Source organism: Camelus dromedarius, chromosome 3, assembly GCF_036321535.1.
Source record: "Camelus dromedarius isolate mCamDro1 chromosome 3, mCamDro1.pat, whole genome shotgun sequence".
Classification (NCBI taxonomy): domain Eukaryota; kingdom Metazoa; phylum Chordata; class Mammalia; order Artiodactyla; family Camelidae; genus Camelus; species Camelus dromedarius.
Window position 1 is genome coordinate 12530526 of NC_087438.1, and position 19576 is coordinate 12550101.

Genomic DNA, 19576 nt, shown 5'->3' on the forward strand with positions numbered 1-19576 from the left:
TATGTTCTCATCTTTAATTATGTGATGGATCCTAGTGCCTTAGAGTTTGCCATCATGGATGATCCCTAGAACTTGGCCGTGTCTTATTTAATGGAATGGAAATTTCACTTCTAATTTAGCAGACTTATTTCTATCACCAAGTGAAAGCTGAGTTTACATAACTCAATGGTGATGATTGTGTAGACTCTTTGATCTCCAGAGTTTATAACTTGAAAATTGCATGTTTCAGTGGAGAGTGAGTCTGTAATATTGACCCAGTAACCATCATGTATTGCCAACCTTAAAACATAACCTTTGTTCTGGGGTCATCATATATCCGTTGAGTAAATTGAAGTTAGACTTTAGGTCGATGTTGAAGTGAGCCCAGATCTGTTTTACTGTTAAAACTTTGAACTTCGAATATAAAAGGGTTAAGCAATGATGATACAGATAAATGGTCAAAATGGAGACTTATCTAAAGACCAAGACTAGATTGCATAATAAGGAAAGAATAAGGGTAGAAAAGACTTCTAAAGAATTAAGGTCCTTTTATATTTACATTGTGAATGCAGGTCTAGATATCAATGCATTTCTTACCTAAGAAACTCTTAAACCCTTTTGTAATGCAGTGAGCCACTCTGCTCTCCTTTGCACATCAAATTGTTTCACCATCAGACCTCTCCTGGTTTAGTGGTCACTATGTTAATTCTTTAGCACTTTAAAGCATTTTAGTTGATGAAATGTCTGTCTCTTCCTTCCAGTACTTGAGAAATCCTAACTGTTATGTGAAGGAACTGAGAAGATAAATGACTGGACATATGAAGACCTAAAGACTAATGACTTAAAGACACAATCAAATATTTACTAGAGAGAGAACTTACTGAGTGTTTGGTCTGGAAGAATTTAGATTTAACTGCATGCACCTGAACGAGAGTGATGTCAGTGCCCAGTCTGGGAAGACCCCTGGGTCTGGAATTTCACTCACTCTTCTCTCTCGCTCCTCGATCTGTATCATAAGGGTCCCTCCTTACCGAACCGAGCTTAACCGTGACTGACCTTCCTGAGTCTTCCAGAACCTTGCCCTATCAATTGTTTCTCCTTTATGTTTCTACTTTCTTTCTTCTTTGTCTCCTCCCATCTTCCTGTATATACTTTCAGTTCTTCCAAATCCTTATAAACAAATGAACAAAACTCCGTTTTGACAAAATTGCAAATTCTTGCCTTGACTCTTGCTGTTACTTCACTGACTCTCTTTTATGTGGGCCTTTGTGGATCTCTTCGCTGGCTGAGTTCTCTGAGCCCTTCCAGAGAGGCATATGTCTTTGCTCTTCTACCTGAGTCACTCCAGGGTCAGCTGTTAACAACTCATCGCAAGATCAAATTGTACAACCTCTGTTCCTATCTTTCTTAGTCTTTTTGCAGCTGAATATCACTCCTCCAGGCCGCTTCCTAAAATTCTCTCTTCTTTTGATTTCTGAGGCATATTTTGCCCCCTTTCTGGTTTTCTGCCTTCTGCCTCCTAAATACAAACATTCCATTAGGCAACCTTGATAGGTGTATCCATCATCCGTCCCTCCAGGTGGATGGGTCCTGACCTATCTCCTAAAGGAAAATAGGGGTTTCTTAACACTCTTGACTGGATTCTTCCTGTTAGTTTGCTCTAACATACTCTCCACTTCTCCGTCTTCATCGAAAGACAGCCTAGTCATCTTCCAAGGCAGTTTATCGTGATGGTTACGAGTGCTCACTCAGTGCCAGACTGCGTGGTTTCACACCACATCTCCAGACCACTAGTTGTATGATCTTGGGTAAGTTATTTGGCTCCTTTGTTTCCTAATGGTAAAGTGGAGACGGTAATAATAATTCCTTCCTTGTAGGATTGATGAGACAGTTGATGGTTTAATATTTGTCAAGATTAAATAGTAAGACAGTCCTAGAGTAAGTACTATATGTATAAGTACTTTTAATATTTCTACCATCTCAAACTGCAGCTTCCGTATAAAACTTTTCTGACTCTTGACTCCAACTAAAGTTCATCTCTTCTGGGAAAACTTATTTTTTGCTCTGTTATGACGCCTGACTTCCTCTCATTTTACTTGTCTCTGTTTGTCTTAACCCTAGTGCTGGACTAGAGTAGGTTCTCTTTCCCCTCTTATATTCCCTGCCATGTCTTACTTGACTTCAAAAAAATTTCTTTTCCTACCAAAGATGAGGTGTATTTTTTTTGTAGAATAATTTCTGAAGATTTGAAGTTCTTGAGGCTACTCTGCATGTTGGATTTAAAAAAATGTTTTTATTTGCACTCTTTTTAATTGAAATATAGTCAGTTTACAACTTTGTGTCAATTTCTGGTGTACAGCATAAAGTTTCAGTCACACATATACATACATATATTCATTTTTCATATTCTTTTTCATCATAGGCTACCCCAAGATTTTGAATATAGTTCCCTCTGCTATACAGTAGAAATTTGTTTATTTCATATATAGTAGTTAGTATCTGCAAATATCGAACATCCAATTTATCCCTTCTCAGTACTTTTACCCCCCTGGTAACCATAAATTTGTTCTCTATGTCTGTGAGTCTGTTTCTGTTTTGTAAATCAGTTCATCTGTGTCTTTTTTGCATGTTGGATTTTTGATGAGTGATCTGCAGAGATACTTTGAGGGTGCTCTGTAGGGCTAGCCCGAACTTCATGAAGAAAAATAGTGGAAGCTTCACTTGTGGTTAATTTCCTTTTCTATTGGAGGACTTTCTGACTTTGTAGATCTAACTCATCTTAACCACCTCTTTGGGAAAATTGGGTTGCAACAGTGAGTGTATGTGCATCTGTGTGCTTTCCAAATATTTCTTGCACATTGTACAGTACATTTTTTACAATGTTGAACATTTTTTTTGTGGCAAGTAAGTAGGTTATCTTGCAAATGTTTTCTCTAAAATTTTACTCGTGATATTTAATAGGTTTGCCTTAGAAATTTAGACATGAGTTGACAACTCTTACTATACTTCCCCTTCCGCAGAGGACATTCCCAGCCCCTAAATGTTGGAGATTTTACAGTTGCTAAATAGAAGCTTTCACCAAATCAGATACTGACAACAATAATTCAAGAATGGAAATTATCACCAGGCATTGATAAAACCTGAGAGCAAATCATTATGACAAAGCATATCCTAGTAGGAATACCAGAAATACACACAGGCTGCATTATCTTTATTTCATTTTCCTCTTTTAGAGCAAAAGTTTTGGCATTTGAAAGAAGAGAGCCAGCCATTTGTTGAAAACAGAAATTGTTGCACATAACCAACCATATGTTTTAGATTTTTTCCCCTCTATTATTGAAAATGTATTTTGAATTTGTTGTGTTTCTCCATACTTTGTAAATTCTTTCCTTAAGGTTAAAAAGATTTTTCCCCCCTTTTTCTTATCCCAACATTTGCTTCGGCTTGGTTTAACCAACAACTTGGAGTCTTTGAGCCTGAGTCATTATAAACCCAATGTGTCTGGTGATGTTTGTCTGCAGACGCAACTTATGAGTCAGTTCTAACTTTGTATGTATGGATTTTCTTGTATATAAACCTGTTGAACCTTGGCAGCCCTGAATTTGCAGAATGACACAGTTAATGTGCTACGGCCACAGATTTAACTTTGTCAAGAAACATTGATTCATTCTCATGATGTGATCAAAACAAGAAATAATCTCCTTTTGATTCTGTTTCCGTTTTATAATCAGAAGATAATGTATCTGCTTCGCAGATGGAAGCAGAATGAAAAAGAGACTCTTTCTTGTCTTGATCTCACAGTGAAGCAGCAATCAAACCAGAAATAATGCTCCAGTCTCTGACACACACTGCTGCATATTCATGTTGGGTTTTGCTATAGGCTTGGAGTCATCTTTTTCTTCGTATTCTGTTTGATATCATCCTTAAGAACTTTATTCTTCTGGTTCTAGATGAAATGGTTAATTAATCCAAATTTGTGTTTTCAAAATAGAAACGTGGCACTAGATGGGACCTTTGTATGATTCAAACTGTCCTATACAGAAAGTACCTAGATATTAGCGCAGAGATAGAAGATATAAGAATAGCACGTGAAGTCATAATAAAGTAACTTTCAGATCATATGGAGAAATTCTCTATCATTTCCTTGTTTTGTTTTATACACCAGTAAATGTATGCCAGTGATTTTCATTGTCACAGAATTATGTTGCTGTTCATTGACAGAGTAACAAAAATGTAGAAATATGCTAATGAGAAATGGAATTGGGAGATGCCTTGGAATACGTACTATTGTGGGAAGAATACAGTGCTTGTAATGCCCTTGGTTTTTGGATAGTTAATGCCTGGAAACTGTCATGATACAAGATTGCATTTTCTGAAGAGGGTCAGTGCTCTAACTGGGGCTTGCCTTTTTCATCTGAAGGTGTGGGCAACACTTAACTAATGGCTATCACCAGCAAAGTGCTACCTCAGTGAAGCTTCTTCCATCACAAATGGTGATCATTTGCATGTCAAAACATGGAAAATTCAGTAGATGGGCTGAGAAAAACCTTAACCTTTAATTACCAATAATCTTGCTCACCAGCAGGATGCAGGATGGTTCTTGAAGCTCTTTGGATGACCCAGCTCTCTAGTGGAACTTTTCTCGGATGCCTGATGGCATGCTGTTACTCAGATCTGCCTTAAAGGACTGAGATTTTAAAGTTGGTGGTGACAATTATTGTTTCACCTACTCAAAACTCCTTTTGATTCAGTATTTCTTCTTTCTCCCTCACCTACACCCAACCAGACTATTCAGTAAAGGCTAAATAGTCTTTCAAGGACTAAAGAAAGGAAACAGCAAGTGATAGCTCCTAGACCCCTCATGTTTTACTGAAAAGCCATGTAAGAACGACTTCCAATAACGGCTAAAATAGCGATTAAATTCCACCCTGGTGGGTAGAGTTATGTCAACGTTGGCAATTGTCTTGACCAAAACCAAAGGGACACACAGGCAGAGGGGCCGAGCTGTGTGTTTTCACTTGGTAGCCAGAGGCTTTGAGAACCTCAGTCGCTGGAAGGGCAGAACTGTCTTCTATAGAGACAACTGAGGACCAAGTCAGCTTAAAGGCTCCACTCATCACAGTCTGCCAGTCGGCTCCTTTCTTAGCACCGAGGACAGGGAAGCTATCCCAATGGGCTTCCCGATTCATGGTAACTTTGCTTTACCTTTAGTGTGGAATGAAGTCAGGGTTTAAACCCTCTTCCACTAGGTATTTCTTGCCTGTGAAGGTGCCCTACTGGAAAGGGTATGGGATGAAATATTTGGCTTCAGTTTCTATAAGATAAAAATTCAGAAAAAGATTGGATCCAGTGGAGGAGTAGATACTCGGAAGCAGTAATAGGGAGAATTTTTCTCTTTCTCCTGACTCTCTCCCTCTCTCTTTTATGTCTGGGTGATGCATCTTACTGTTTTCAGAGCCACCATGACCTCATGCTGATAGTCCCAAAGCAAAGCTGTTGGTATTAAAAACCTATAACTGGCTGGGAACTCTTTCCCAACCTATGATAAACTCCAAACAAAATCTTCTAACATGTTGCATTTTGATAGCACAGTAAAAATGGTGCTATGTCCTAGTTTTGTTCCGTGTCTCTTTCCATTACATTGGGTATAGAAATGAATTACCCCTTGATTTTGAAAATATGCGATTCATGAGAACATTCTTAGATACAACTGTTTAATTAAGAGAATCCACAAAAACATATGGACCTTCATAAACAAGTGAATTATTTTTTTTCCCCCTTAGATGAACCATTCCATATTTCTGGGCTCAATTCAAAACCAAACAAACAAAAAATGGTTCCTCCCAAAGCAAGTGGTATAATCAGTTGGTGGTACTAGTGCTTGCTTTCTGTTCACCTCTTCAGACTTGTTGAAGGAATGAAAAGAGAATGAGTCCGTGGCTAAAACCCTCAATTTTGGCAAAAATGTAGACCATTTTTGTATTGGACAATCATTGTAACATTGGTACATTATTAATCATGGTAACATTTATCAAGATTTATTAATCATGGTAACATTTATTCTGACTCAGGGATTTAATCCACTTTCTTCATAAAATTCAAGATACTTTATCATGTTTTTTGCATAAGCAGATTACTCTAGATGTAAATGAAACTGCCCCACATATTTTAAACATCCTTTGAGACCTTTGGGTGAGGGAGGAGTCCATAGTCAGGAATTTTAGAATTTGAGAATTTTAAGATTTATTGAGGAAGAAGTGAGTCTAGCCACTACTAAGATAATTTTTCTCACCGGTAGCAAGTGGGTGAAAGCTGGTTTCTGACAGACAAAATATACTTTGTCGGGAGGCCACACGTGACTAAGTGCTTGGTGTTAATGTCCTATGAAACAGCACGGTCTTGCCTTAGAAAGAAGGCGAGTCTTCCATTTGCACCAAATGTGTGTTCCTAAAGGATTTGCAAACACTGTTCCCAATGTTAACTAATTCTGGATGAGGTGGTAGAGATGGTGTGGCAAGAAAATCATTCCTCTGTTGTGCCAGTTTGTTGTATAAGTGTTTTTTTATCTATAGGAAACAGACTAATTAGTTTTAGATTACAAAATATTGAATTTATAAATTTAAATGGTTCTCACGTGATACAGGGTGGGAAAAGGTAAACCTTGGGGGTTAAGTTTCAGCATGAATTTTAAAGAGACACAAACACTCAGACCATAGCATTGATCATAGGACATTTTTCTCACATACCCCTTTTTGTTTAGTGCCAAGAAGGACCCATAAAATATATCTATCCATCTATATATGTATGTGTATGTAACTTTTTTTTTTCAGAAGGGGAATAAACTTCAAATATCTTTTACTGAAAGGGAAATTTGAGACCCAGAGCAGGAGGTGACTTGCTCAGAATTTTATAACAAATTATTGGGGTGGGAGGGTATAGCTCAGTGGTAGAGTATGTGTTTAGCATGCACAAGGTGTTGGGTTCAATCCCCAGTACTTCTGTTAAAAAATAATAAAAATAAATATACCTAATCCCCATTTTTTTCCAAAAAAAAAAAAATTATTGACAGCTGGGACCAGCACTCAGTGTGTTTGCTATTTTTAGCAAACGTCATACTAAGTGAGTGCTAGGTGGCTTGTTTTTGACATGAGCCTTAAAGAAAAGATTAATAATTTAATTTTTTCCTAAATGACATTTTGTCCTTTGCCTGTCTACCTTTATTTTCTCAAAATTTCAATTCAGTAGGCTATGCTGGTTAGATTGGTTTATATTACGGTCAGAAAAAAACAGGTAAGTGCCTATTAGGAAAGTTCTGGATGAGTCGATCATCTTAGAATTTGCAAGAATTGTGGTTGTTTAATGAAATCCCATGATAATTCAGTTTACACAGAAGTGGTTCTGCCCAGTGTGTCCTGGGATTGTGTGTGCAGAATAAACACATCTTAGACGATTTGAATGGCTAAAGAACACCTTCTGGCTTCACTGGCAGGCTTCCTGCAGCCATAGGAACAAAGAATTGAAACCGCTTAGTACAGGTGATTATCTCTGTTAGACTATCTTTGTTACAAAAAAGCATTTCAAATTATTTCTTGTCCTTAATCCCTCAAAGAATTTTTTTTAGGTTTGCTATAGTGGTAATATATAGGATCAAGTTTTTCTTTTTCCTTTATAGATATATATTAGTCAACTTGGTGGTTGAACATTAGCTTGTAAACAGAATTTCCTTTTACAAGAAAAGAAATCCTTGTTAGCTCCAAGACTCAACAAAATCCTTCAAAGATTTGCTTTGGGGAAGGAATTAAAACCTAGTATTTAGGCCATATATTACTTTACTTCATGTACTTAATTCTGAGTACAAAAGAATCCTCACCTTACTTAGCCTACCCAGCTAGGAAGTTCCTCTGTTACGTGCCTTGAAGACGTTAGAGAAACACACCATTAGAAGTTTTGTGAAAGTTCTTAAATATAGACCGTCATTAGCAAAAGTCATCCGCTGCCAATAAACAAAGAAAAGTGTCAGAAGTGAATGTGTCATGTAAGCTAACAACCATGCTATGCAGTCAGCCTCAAGAGGTGGTGGGTGGATCAGTCACCTGGATGCTGCCTCCTTCTGAGTCCCTGATGGATGTGCCAGCAAATGGCTGGCTGGACCACCACCCGCTAACTTTCACAGCTTCTCTCCTGTTTTCCCACGTCCCATCCGTGGTGGCTCTGATCACCTAGCAGTGCTAGATTGTCACTTTCCTCTCTTCACTCAAAAGCAGAACTTTAAGTCTCCTGGACTATTTGTTTATAGCCAAGTGGGGTTAGTTAACTAGAGCGAGGCTCGGTTTTTGTAAGATGGGGAAATGAGTCACAAGACAGCTGTGGGAGGTTTAAAACTGTTGGGGGGAGGGTATAGCTCAGTAGGTAGAGTGCGTGCCTAGCATGCATGAGGCCCTGGGTTCAATCCCCAGTACCCCCATTAAAAAAATAAATAAGTAAACCTAATTACTTCCCCCTCCAAGAAAACCAACCAAACCAAAAAGAAAAAAGGAAAAAAAAAACCCAAAACAAAACACTGTTTGTTAGTACCTTAAAAATATGAAATGCTTTGGTACTTTATAATAAAGAAAATTTTGATCTGTGGAAAAAAAAAATAGGGGGTGGCATTTGACTGCTACCTTTCCTCCTAAACATCTTATGTTTAGCTTCTTAACAAAGGTAAGGTGTAGCTCAAGTGTTTTGCTTTCACATGTATATGTCAGTAAGTGAGTTTTAACCGAAGAATTTGGATCCTCTTTTCATCCTGGTGACTGAAGAGGAGATTTTTTTTCTCTCTCGTTTCCTTGAACCAAGTGATGAAGAGGTAGTGAAACGATGAAATGATATTTCTTTTATGATCACTCTGGCATCAGCTCAGATTGGGAGGAAGGAGGTTTGATGACTAATCTATAAGTTTTACTTCTATCTGGAAAATGATTTCTTGGTATAATAGACTGTTTATATCTTAAAAAGACTCATAACCTGGAGAATTTTAAGTACATAAAAGTTTCAAGTTAAAGAATTTTGACTTAATTTTAATTTTAAACTTAATTTTAATATGAGCAGTATGGTGATGATGTGGCGACAGCAGATAACCATACAAACTTCCTTTCCACATGTACCCAGTCTGCAGGAACATACATGGAACACACACCCCGAAAATCTCCTTGATGACATTTGAAAATATTTTTAAATTTAAATTTCTTAAATTTTTTATTTTGGGGGAGGTAATTAGGTTTATTTATTTATTTGTTTGTTTCTACTATTATTTTTTTTTCAATGAAGGTACTGGGGAATTGAACCTGGGACCTCATGCATTCTAAGCATGTGCTCTACCACTTGAGCTATATATACCCCCCCCCCGAAAATATTTTTAAAATACCTGAATTCCAGGGCTTCTAGTTCCTGATTCTAGAACTTGTGTGTGGAACCTATGTCCTCCTGGTCTCTTGGGGTTTGCAAGCACAGAACTATCTAAGAATTGCAAAATTAAATGGTGGGGAAAGGAACCAACATTTATTGCAGGCCCATGAAATGCCAGGCGTTGTACTGATGCCTCATGTTAAATTTCCCTAAGATTGATGTTTCTTATCGGACAGGAAATGAAAGGACAGTGAAGTTAAGTAACTTGCCCCAGGATTCTGGGCAGGTGAGCTGTGGAGATGGAACTCAGAACAACATCTCACCAGTCTTCCGTGATGCAGTGTGCAGCGTCTCTGTGAAATAATTCCTGTCCAACATTTTCCAGATTAAACTCAGTGAAGCTCCTCTTTCTCTGCTGCTGTTGGTCATTAGTTGTTTCCTATGCCAACTTGAAGCCATCAGTCTGTAGTGTTGGCCCTTGTAACATAGTATTCTCTTGTAATTTGAAAGGAAAACTCCTGACTTTGCTTTCCTTTGAGATGTTAGTGTGTGTGTGTGTGTGTGTTTATATATATTTTTGTTGAAGTATAGTCCATTTACAATGTTGTGTTAATTTCTAGTGTACAGCACAATGCTTCAGTCATATATGAATATATGTGTATTTGTTTTCATATTCTTTTTCACCATAAGTTATTACAAGATGTTGAATATAGTTCCCTGTGCTATACAGTAGAAACTTATTTATCTATTTTATATATATTAGTTAGTGTCTGCAAGTCTCAAACTCCCAATTTATCCCTTCCCACCCCCTTCCCCACTGCTAACAATAAGTTTGTTTTCTATGTCTGTAAGTCTGTTTCTGTTTTGTAAATAAATTTGTTTGTCCTTTTTTTTTTTAAGATTCCACGTATAAGTGATATCATATGGTATTTTTCTTTCTGACTGATCTCACTTAGAATGACAATCTCCAGATCCATCCATGTTGCTGCAAATGGCATCATTTTATTCTTCTTTATGGCTGATTAGTATTCCATTGTATAAATATACTACAGCTTCTTTATCCAGTCACCAGTGGACATTTAGGTTGTTTGCGTATCTTGGCTATTGTATACAGTGCTGCTAGGAACATTAGGGTGCAAGTGTCTTTTTTGAATAAAGGTTCCCTCTGTATATCCCACTCCTTTGAGATGTTTTAACTAATAAATCAACTTTAGTGTTTGATTATCATATCAACACATAGAGCTTAGTTCGGTGCATCAGCCTGAGTCTGAGTTTTTTGCTGTGCCACTCAATGGCTGGTGAATGTCCCAAATGTGGAGAAATGCAGAGGTAGTCTTGGCCCTTTCATTGTAGCTTCAATTTGGGTTTAAGTACCTTCCAGCGTGGATGACTAGTTGCTGTGTGTGTATGTGTGTTTGTTTGACTGCTTTTTTATTTTTAACTTAGAAGTTCCAACTTCTGACTTTCTACACCAACTGATTTCTTTCAAAATTAAAAGTAATAGAAATGAGTGGCATAATTAAACTAATGAATATTAGTTTATAAATATTAATATAATTAAATAAATAATAAATAAATAAATACGCCCAGCACTCTCCTTATTTCTTAAGGATCTTGATACAAAGCTCTTCTGGCAAATGGGCTGATAAAATGTTTAGGGGCAGAGGGTACCTGAAATTCTGAATTTCATCCTTATCTTGTCTACATCTTGAGTTTTGAGTCACCCCAGATCTGCACCAACCGTGTGACCCAGAGTGAGTACCATTCTTGAGAGGAGAGCTCTGCCTATTTGCTGGCTTCTCGGTGGAATTCCCTTTGACCCCCCTGGCTGGGGCCCTCCTGCCTTACCTAGTTTTGTCAGATGGACTTGGCCTTTTGCCTGTGGTACTGGCCCAGCTAGTTAGAATTTCCATGTGGGTAAAAAGGAGGATGCTCATGACATACTACCTCATGGTACTGTTGAGAAGATTAAATAAAATGGCTTAGTAACGTGTTTGGGATTAGGGTTGTGCTGGACCCCAGGAAACAGTTAATAGATTTTAAGTTGTAATTTTAATTTACCCCCTAGTTGTAAGGCAAGGTTTTCACCCAGAACGTCTTGGGAAATAACCAGACTACCAGAGTTCTGGTGAATTCTTTAAGCTTCCCTCTGATATCTCACTATATCTAACAGAAGAAAATTAGCAAAAAGTAGCTGTGTTTATTAACTTTGTGTTCAAAAAACAAACAGGAATGGAGAGACACTTTTTTAGAATTTGATTCTGTAGATTCATTTCCTACCCAGAGACGAATCGCAGCTGGACTTAAAACAAAGAATAGGAAGTGGCCCTAACTGTGTTTCAGAAAACCAATTTTAGTAATGTAGATTTTAGGTTTGTAAACCAACATGACTTTAAGCCTCTGGGGATAGCTGTATAGAATTTCATGCTGTATGGGGTCAGAAAGGGGCACTCGTGTTAAGTACATATCCACACTACATTTATACTTTGTCTTCTCTTTTGTAGTTTCTAAGTTGGTATATGGGTTTCTATTATAGAATTGGGAGAAGATCCTAAAGGCAGACCTGTCGCAGCTCTAACTTGATGTCCCAAAATATCTTCAACTATCAGAGCTGTTACTTTGACATGCACCGTTCACGCATGCTGGGTAATTCAGAATTCAGTGAAAGAGTTGTAAACTATCATTTAAACTTCTGCTCCAGTGTATTCATATTTTTACTTATTGCTTTGTGACTGCTTATGGGATAAAAGTACATTTAATTGTATTTTTACCATTTATGTTTGTTCCCACTTCTGAGAGAGAATAACCAAAAATTAAGTCACACAGAGCCCACTGGACGTCCAAAGTGGGTTATGACCAAAAGCCACTCCGTTTTTAAAAAGATACGTGTAAGAGAAATTCTTTCTTTGGTAACATAATAAAGGCTTTCCTTGAGAATTGGAACTGTATTTTAGTCACCTTTTGATGTATTGCTTTTTTTTCTTCCCCAACAATTCAAGTTACTGCAGATGGGAAATTCACATGCAGAGTGGTGAGACAGATTTTGACTGACGAATAGCACTTTGCTAACCAACACCCGGCTTTTAAATGAGATAAATGTAGGTTATTCACTGTCATGAATCGTGATTCCAAGGAATGGAATGAATAAGCAGCAAATTTTCTGTTTTAAATGGATAATACCTTAAAAAAAAATACTGGTTAAAGAGTACATTATAATTTTGCCTGGAGACAGCCCTGACCTGGAATGGAACCAGGAGGTCTCATATGTACACCTGTACACTTGGGGCACAGGGCAAGGCGCTCTCTCTCTCTCTTTCTCACTCCACTGGACTTCTTATTTGTGAGGACTGAAGAGGATACTGGCATGTGATTTCTGTCATATGCTTCATCAAGGAAAGGCAACCGGTTTTCCTCTAAAGAGCAACATTTCAGTAGTTTCTCACTGATCTCTGATGTCGTAAAAATGCACTTGAGGAAAAAGAAACGCAGTACTTGTTTAGCTCCGGCAACGGTTCTGCACTGAATCTGTTATTTATAAATTTATAATTGATTGATGTGGATTAATGCTTTGGTGCCAGGGGAGAGCAATTCAAGATTCAAATACATTCACGGGTTTTTATACCAGACTTAGTGTCAGCCTCTAGGAAGTTGGAGACTTAACTTTGAGTGAAAAAGGCTCTTAATGACCATTGAAGTTGTGTATCTCTTTTGAATTCTCATCAGGAAAGTGATAATGAAAGATGTTTTTAATTACCATGGAGCTATTTTTTAAAATCCCAAAATACCTTGAAAGCAATGAATAGAAGCTGGACATAACTAACAAACTAAATGTAATTGGCAACACCATGCTTTTCATTTCTTGGGCGATAGTCTCCTTTAACTGGTCCTACTTAATAATGAGATAGACCAAATCCTCTTTGCTTTTGGTCTTTGGAGGCATGTGTGCATATATGAACATATTTGAATAATGGAGTTTGAAGTGTGAGATTGTTTTCTTGAAATTTGTGATTTGTGTGATTTTCCAGCTGGGCCATTTCTCTGGAAAGTATTTTAAAATTATGAAGCCTTTTTTACTCACTACAATATAGACTTAAAATGGCTGTGCCTGTCATCTTGTACACAAGTGCTCAACATTTGGGGCTTGAGTTGGACATTGGAAAGCAGAAAAAACAAATACTGCTCTGATGTTTGTGAGTAACAAGCTTACTCTTTTAATTACCGATTCTTTGATCTCAGCTTAATAGGTCCTCTGCTGGCTGCGATTAGACCTTTTATAACTGAGTGTTTGACTTTATGATACACTTTTTTTTTATATGTTTAATTGTGGCAAAGTACATGTAGCCTAAGACTTCCCATGTTAACCATTTTCAAGTGTACAGTTCAGGAGCATCCTTCCTGAACTCTTCACTTTGTAAACAGAAGCCTCTTCAGTTTTTATACTCCATAGACATCTTTGTCCGTTGGCGCGCTGTAACAGATTACCACCGACCGAGTGCTTATAAACAACAGAAATTGATTTCTCCCAGTTCTGCAGGATGGAACATCCTAGATTAAAGTGCAGGCAGATCTGGTGTCTGGTGGGGACCTGCTTTGTGGTCGTGGACGGCTGGGTCCTGGCTGCGTCCTCATATGGGAAGGGGACCAGGGAGCTGAGCGGTGGGGTCTTTTCTGGGAGGGCACTTATCCCATCAGCCGGGGCTCCACCTGCTGCCCTGGTCACCTCCCCAAGGCCCACCTCCTCCTGCCATCACACTGGCGGGTAGGATTTCGACCTATGGGTTTAGTAGGACGCGCACATTCCGTCCGGAGCCACAAGTAACTCTTTTCTCGTTGTGTGTTGTTTCCCGTTGTGTTACAGAACTCCGAGATGGGAGGCAAACTGAGCAAGAAGAAGAAGGGGTACAATGTGAATGATGAGAAGGCCAAGGACAAGGACAAGAAGGCCGAAGGAGCTGGGACAGAAGAGGAGGGAACCCCCAAGGAGAACGAGACCCAGGCGGCGGCGGAGACCCCGGAGGTGAAGGAGGGCAAGGACGAGAAGCCCGAGAAGGATGCCCAGGACGCGGCCACCAAGCCCGAAGACAAAGAAGGCGAGAAAGACACAGAGGCAGCCAAGGAAGACGCCCCGAAGGCAGAGCCCGAGCAGACGGAGGGAGGCGAGGGGAAGCCGGAGCCCCCGAAGGATGCCGAGCAGGAGCCGGCGGCCGCCTCGGGCCCCGCTGCGGGCGGCGACGCCCCCAAGGCTTCGGAGGCCGAGGAGCCTGCCGCCCCCGCCAAGGATGACAAGGGCAAGGAGGGAGGGGAACCCACAAAGACTGAGGCTCCCGCCGCTCCTGCCGCGCAGGAGACGAAAAGTGACGGGGCCCCAGCTTCAGACTCAAAACCCAGCAGCACTGAGGCTGCCCCATCCTCCAAGGAGACCCCCGCAGCCACGGAAGCACCCAGTTCCACGCCCAAGGCCCAGGCCCCCGCAGACGAGGTTAAACCGGCCGAGGCGCCGGCAGCTAATTCGGATCAAACCGTAGCAGTCAAAGAGTAACACGGACAGCCTATGGAAAAAAAGAATACCGTCTAACAGCAACCTGTCTCTCTGTCTCTCTCTCTCTCTCTCTGTCTCTCTCTCTCCTATACTAACTTGTTTCAAATTGGAAGTAATGAGATGTATTGCCCAAGAAAAAGGATGATGTCCCATCGAGGGAGGGAGGGGGTGGGGAGAATCCAAATAGTATTTTTGTGGGGAAATATCTAATATACCTTCAGTCAACTCTGCCAGTCAGTTCTGGATTTTCAAGCTCAATGTCTGAAAGTAAAGTACATCTTTTGTACCTGAACCGCTGTTCCATGCACTCTGCCACTAAGATCCCAACATCCTGCCTTCTGCAAGGGGAGTCGGAGTGTTCGATTCTGCCCGCAGGGCCTGTGCCAAGGCAATCAGATCTTTATGAGAGCAGTATTTTCTGTGTTTTCTTTTTAATTTACAGCCTTTCTTATTTTGGTATTTTTTTAATGTCGTGAATGAATGCCAACTTTCAGACAGCCCACTTAGCCTGTCCACATGTATCTCAAGGCCAAGACTCCATTCTTCCTCCCCAGGTATTTTTGGGAGTAACAAACATTCTCTCATCCTACTTAGCCTCCCTAGATTTTCTCATGACGAGTTAATGCATGTCCGTGGTTGGGTGCACCTGTAGTTCTGTTTATTGGTCAGTGGAAATGAAGAAAAAAAAAAAAAAGTCTGCGTTCATTGCAGTTCCAGTTTCTCTTCCATTCCGTGTCACAGACACCACCACACCACTCATTGGAAAATGGAAAAAAAATAAAAATAAAAATAAAAAAACAAAAAAAAAGTACAATGGATGCATTGAAATTATATGTAATTGTATAAATGGTGCAACAGTAATAAAGTTAAACAATTAAAATGAAGTCACAAAGACTCCTGGTTTTCTTTTACCACCACTGCCCTGCCCCGCGCCCCCACCTCCCCAGTAATTACTGACAGACAGAACTTATGTATTGGGCGTTTTCATGAATATATTTGGACAGACATATAAAGCAGGAGCCTCAACCTTATCTGTTTCAAAAAATTAGCTCATCGGTGTCAGTAAATCTTAGAAGAATCGAAACTAAAAACTTACTATGTCTATGATGTACCCCATAAAAATGGGGTTGTGATGAATTTACTTAAAAGTCACAAATATTTTGAATAAAATACATTGGAAGACAGACAATAAACGGAGTTGATCACGAAGGGCTGGAGAGAAGAGAACTCCAAGATCTTAAAAGAAACATGCCACGTACGTCAGTTGTGAAACCACTGAAGATGGTTTTGTTTTATCTGTTTATCATTGTTGTGAGAGAGCCAGGCAAGGGGCCCTGAGTGTTGAGCAGTATGCTGGAGGGCAGTGACTTTAATCCTGTTCAGGTTTAGCATGAACGACTTGTATGGCTTTTAAGCTACATTTAAACTGCGGGGCTTCCCTGCTCTACTTACAAGACGGTTAGGGCAAAGCCCCGTCTGAAATATTTAATAGTTTGTGTACGTGCCTGATGGCGGATTTATAGGATGGATAGGTATGTAGCAACAGCTGTGATGTCACCTCATCCCTTGAAATCTTCCCCAGAGCTGAAACAGTGCTCCTCCGTTTGCTCAAGTTCCGTAGATGGGGAGGGGTTGGAGGTTGGGGGTCAGGAGCGGCTTTCGGAGCAGCCAGCCATGTGCATCTGTTCTGTAATGTAAGATGAGTTGCTTCAACTCTCTTGATGTTGATTTGGGTCTTTTCCAATTGGATATTAGCCACCAAATCTCCAACATAAAATACTTAAAAAAGAATTGAACCCTAGCCACCCCAAAATTCCTCATGATTCTCAGTTAAGTGGAAGTTTTTTTTTTTTTTTTTTTTTTTTTTTGCAGGGATAGGGGGGTTGGATTGGATGGTAATTACCCAGAGTAAAATACAATTTCATACTCTAACCTAGAAAATTTTCTGCAGAATTTGTGAAGGGCTAGTATACATGAATTAATTCCCAAAGGGACATGAGCGATATGGTGGATGAGGATGACCCTATTCGGTTCAAATGCGTTATGAAATAAAAAAGAAGAAAAAAGTACTCCAAATATCTTCTCAGTAGCCTAGTGTGGACCATACCTAAGGTGTCGCCAGTGGATGAAATGGGAGAAGAAAACAGTGAAACTGAATATTAGGCAAATAGTCTTGTTGGGGTTAATTCATATCTATGTTCAACTTTAGGCACTTTTGGTTCTTGTTTCTATAGTGAAATAAATGTGAAATTAATGCTTGGAAGCACAACAAACAAGATATATGTAAACACATTAACCACCAAGCAACTGTTTTAGGTAAGAAAAAACAGCAGAGGAATGTCCAAATTATTGTGGGTGTGTCCTAGCTTATATAAAATAGCTCGGGGGTGGGTTGGTAGCGGTGGTGGGGAAAGAACAGATTCTCTGAACCATGGAGGGCATTTAAATGGTTACTAATATTAAATACCACGCTTTTCTTGCAGATAGATGTGCTTGATGGAAGCAATATGTTATAAATTCACTGTTCATCCCCTTCTTTTAATAAAAAAAAATTTCACTAGGCTTTTTGGTGATTAGAATACTCAAATCAGCCTCCTGGTGTAGCGTTAATCACTATAAATTTGCCACTTAGGGCTAAGTGAAACTAAGTGGACGTTTTTCTTCATTTATTTACATTTAAAGTTGTTGCCTGGGAGAATTAAAATCTGAGCTATTTTTCTCTTTTCTAACTCTAGTAGGTGTTCAAGCAATCTAAAAGTATCAGAAATGTGATCCCCTAAATATGTATTTATTTATTTGAAACATTTTTCCTTAGATTTGTTTTGGGGGGGGGTAATTAAGTTTATTTCTTTATTTATTTTAATGGAGATACTGGGGATTGAACCCAGGACCTTGTGCATGCTAAGCATGCACTCTATCCCTGAGCTATACCAGGCCCCTCACCCAAAATATTTAAATCAGAATTTTAACCTAACCATGGCTCATAACACTTAATTTTACCACGCTAAGAAAAACTTCTTTGAAATTGTGTAATCAGCAGCAAGTGTCTTCTATGTGGGAGTGACTGGCTCAGCCAGGAAGGAACAATGTTGGCATCCATTTTAATTTTGGATTAACCTAGATTGCTCCCTCCTCAAGAAGGATCTTAAAGGGAAGGTAACACACAGACTTGTGCTTAGCAGGCAAGTTGTTTGGGGACTCACCACACTCAGGCGTGTTCAACATCTCCCTTACAAAGAAGAAAGGATTCCAGGGTCTAACACTGAGTGTCTGTGTGCAGACGGCAAGGAGGAAACTGACAGGAATTGAAATGAACTTGTCGATGGTGACCAGCTCTGTCTGTCTACCTTGAATGTCCTGTCCAGTAGCTGACACTGCCTCTGTATGATGGGGATAGACGCAAGTCCCCAAGAGCTGAGGGGTTGACAGACATCCCATGGTGACCATTCCTGGCCTCAGCCCTAAGAACAGCCCATCTTCAACCTGTCCCTGGCCACTGAGGCAGAGGCCACACATGGCCACGATCCAGGAACGCCACTTGGCCATTCTTGAAGAGTCTTCTTTCATTTGGTGCAGTCGAGACCCAGGTCCAGTGTACATTAGGGAATTGGTTGTCAGCCGTCTGGTGCTGAGAAGATGTAGACATTCTTTAGCTGCCAAAGTTGGGAAAATTATTAGGTGCCAGAAGTTATACAGTTTTTCCAATAAAGTATCCCAAAATCTTAATTTTCATGAAATGAAATACCATGGTATATTGAAACACACTATCTGCATTGAAACATTCAACATATCAATTAACGTTCACTGCCGGAGCTGCTTTGGGACACCCATCTTTTTTTGTTCCTTTACAGATACAAGGCTTTGACATACAGCAAATTTCAGTCCAGTTTCACTTATGGAAAAAAAATCTATTTAGGAAATTTACTATTTTGTTGTTATCCAACGTCCTGTCTCAAGAGTGGTGAGGTTAATCTTCAATCTTGACTTCTATTTTGCTTTTCCAGAGAAACGGGCGCAGTTATTTTGATCTTTATTTTTAACTAATTTGCACAAGTATGGAAATTGGATGATTGGAAGATAATTTTAAGAATATACCAAATAGCAGTGCCACTAATATTTGTGGGATTAACCAGATGAGCTATTATATGCATCTTTATAAAAGGAAGCAAAGTTTGTTTCATTTATAATTGATACTGTTTTTGGTCAGCCAAGCAGTCCATCTTTAATCCTTTAGCTCAGGGAAAGCTATTTGAGCAGGATGTTGCAATTTTTTCTTTTTTCTTTTTTTAACCCTTTCTGCTCATGGAAAAGTGAAAAGAGTAATATAGAGAGTTTTTTCAGAAAGGTATATCTCTTTGATTAAAAAAAAAAACAATTTCTTTTCATGAGCCTATATGCTTCATGCCTTTTTAACGATAGAGATTTTATTAGTGTACAAAATCTCAAAGTCCAGGAACCACTGGTTTAGTACATTTCTCCCAGTTTCTCTCAGCCTTCATTTTATTAAGAGCACTTTTCCTTCTGAAGCTATATTCTTCCACTTGGATACATATTTAAATTCCTAGAGGGAATGTCTGTTTGAAAAAGAACTATGCTCTTGAAAAAGAATACTGAGTACAACTGTACACATTAAAGTAAACTGCAATGTCATATAGCTCTATCTCACGTACG

At 39.2% G+C, this 19576-nt stretch overlaps 1 protein-coding gene across 1 annotated transcript in view; it reads left to right on the plus strand.

The window, feature by feature from the left end:
- The window catches only part of BASP1 (brain abundant membrane attached signal protein 1), a 52535-nt gene extending 36746 nt beyond the window's left edge, over window positions 1-15789 (plus strand). The window contains exon 2 of the mRNA XM_031443485.2: window positions 14225-15789. Within this exon, the coding sequence (XP_031299345.1) occupies window positions 14234-14905 (672 nt within the window). The 5' untranslated portion in view covers window positions 14225-14233 and the 3' untranslated portion in view covers window positions 14906-15789. The remainder of the gene's footprint in view (window positions 1-14224) is intronic.
- Window positions 15790-19576: the final 3787 nt, after the last annotated feature.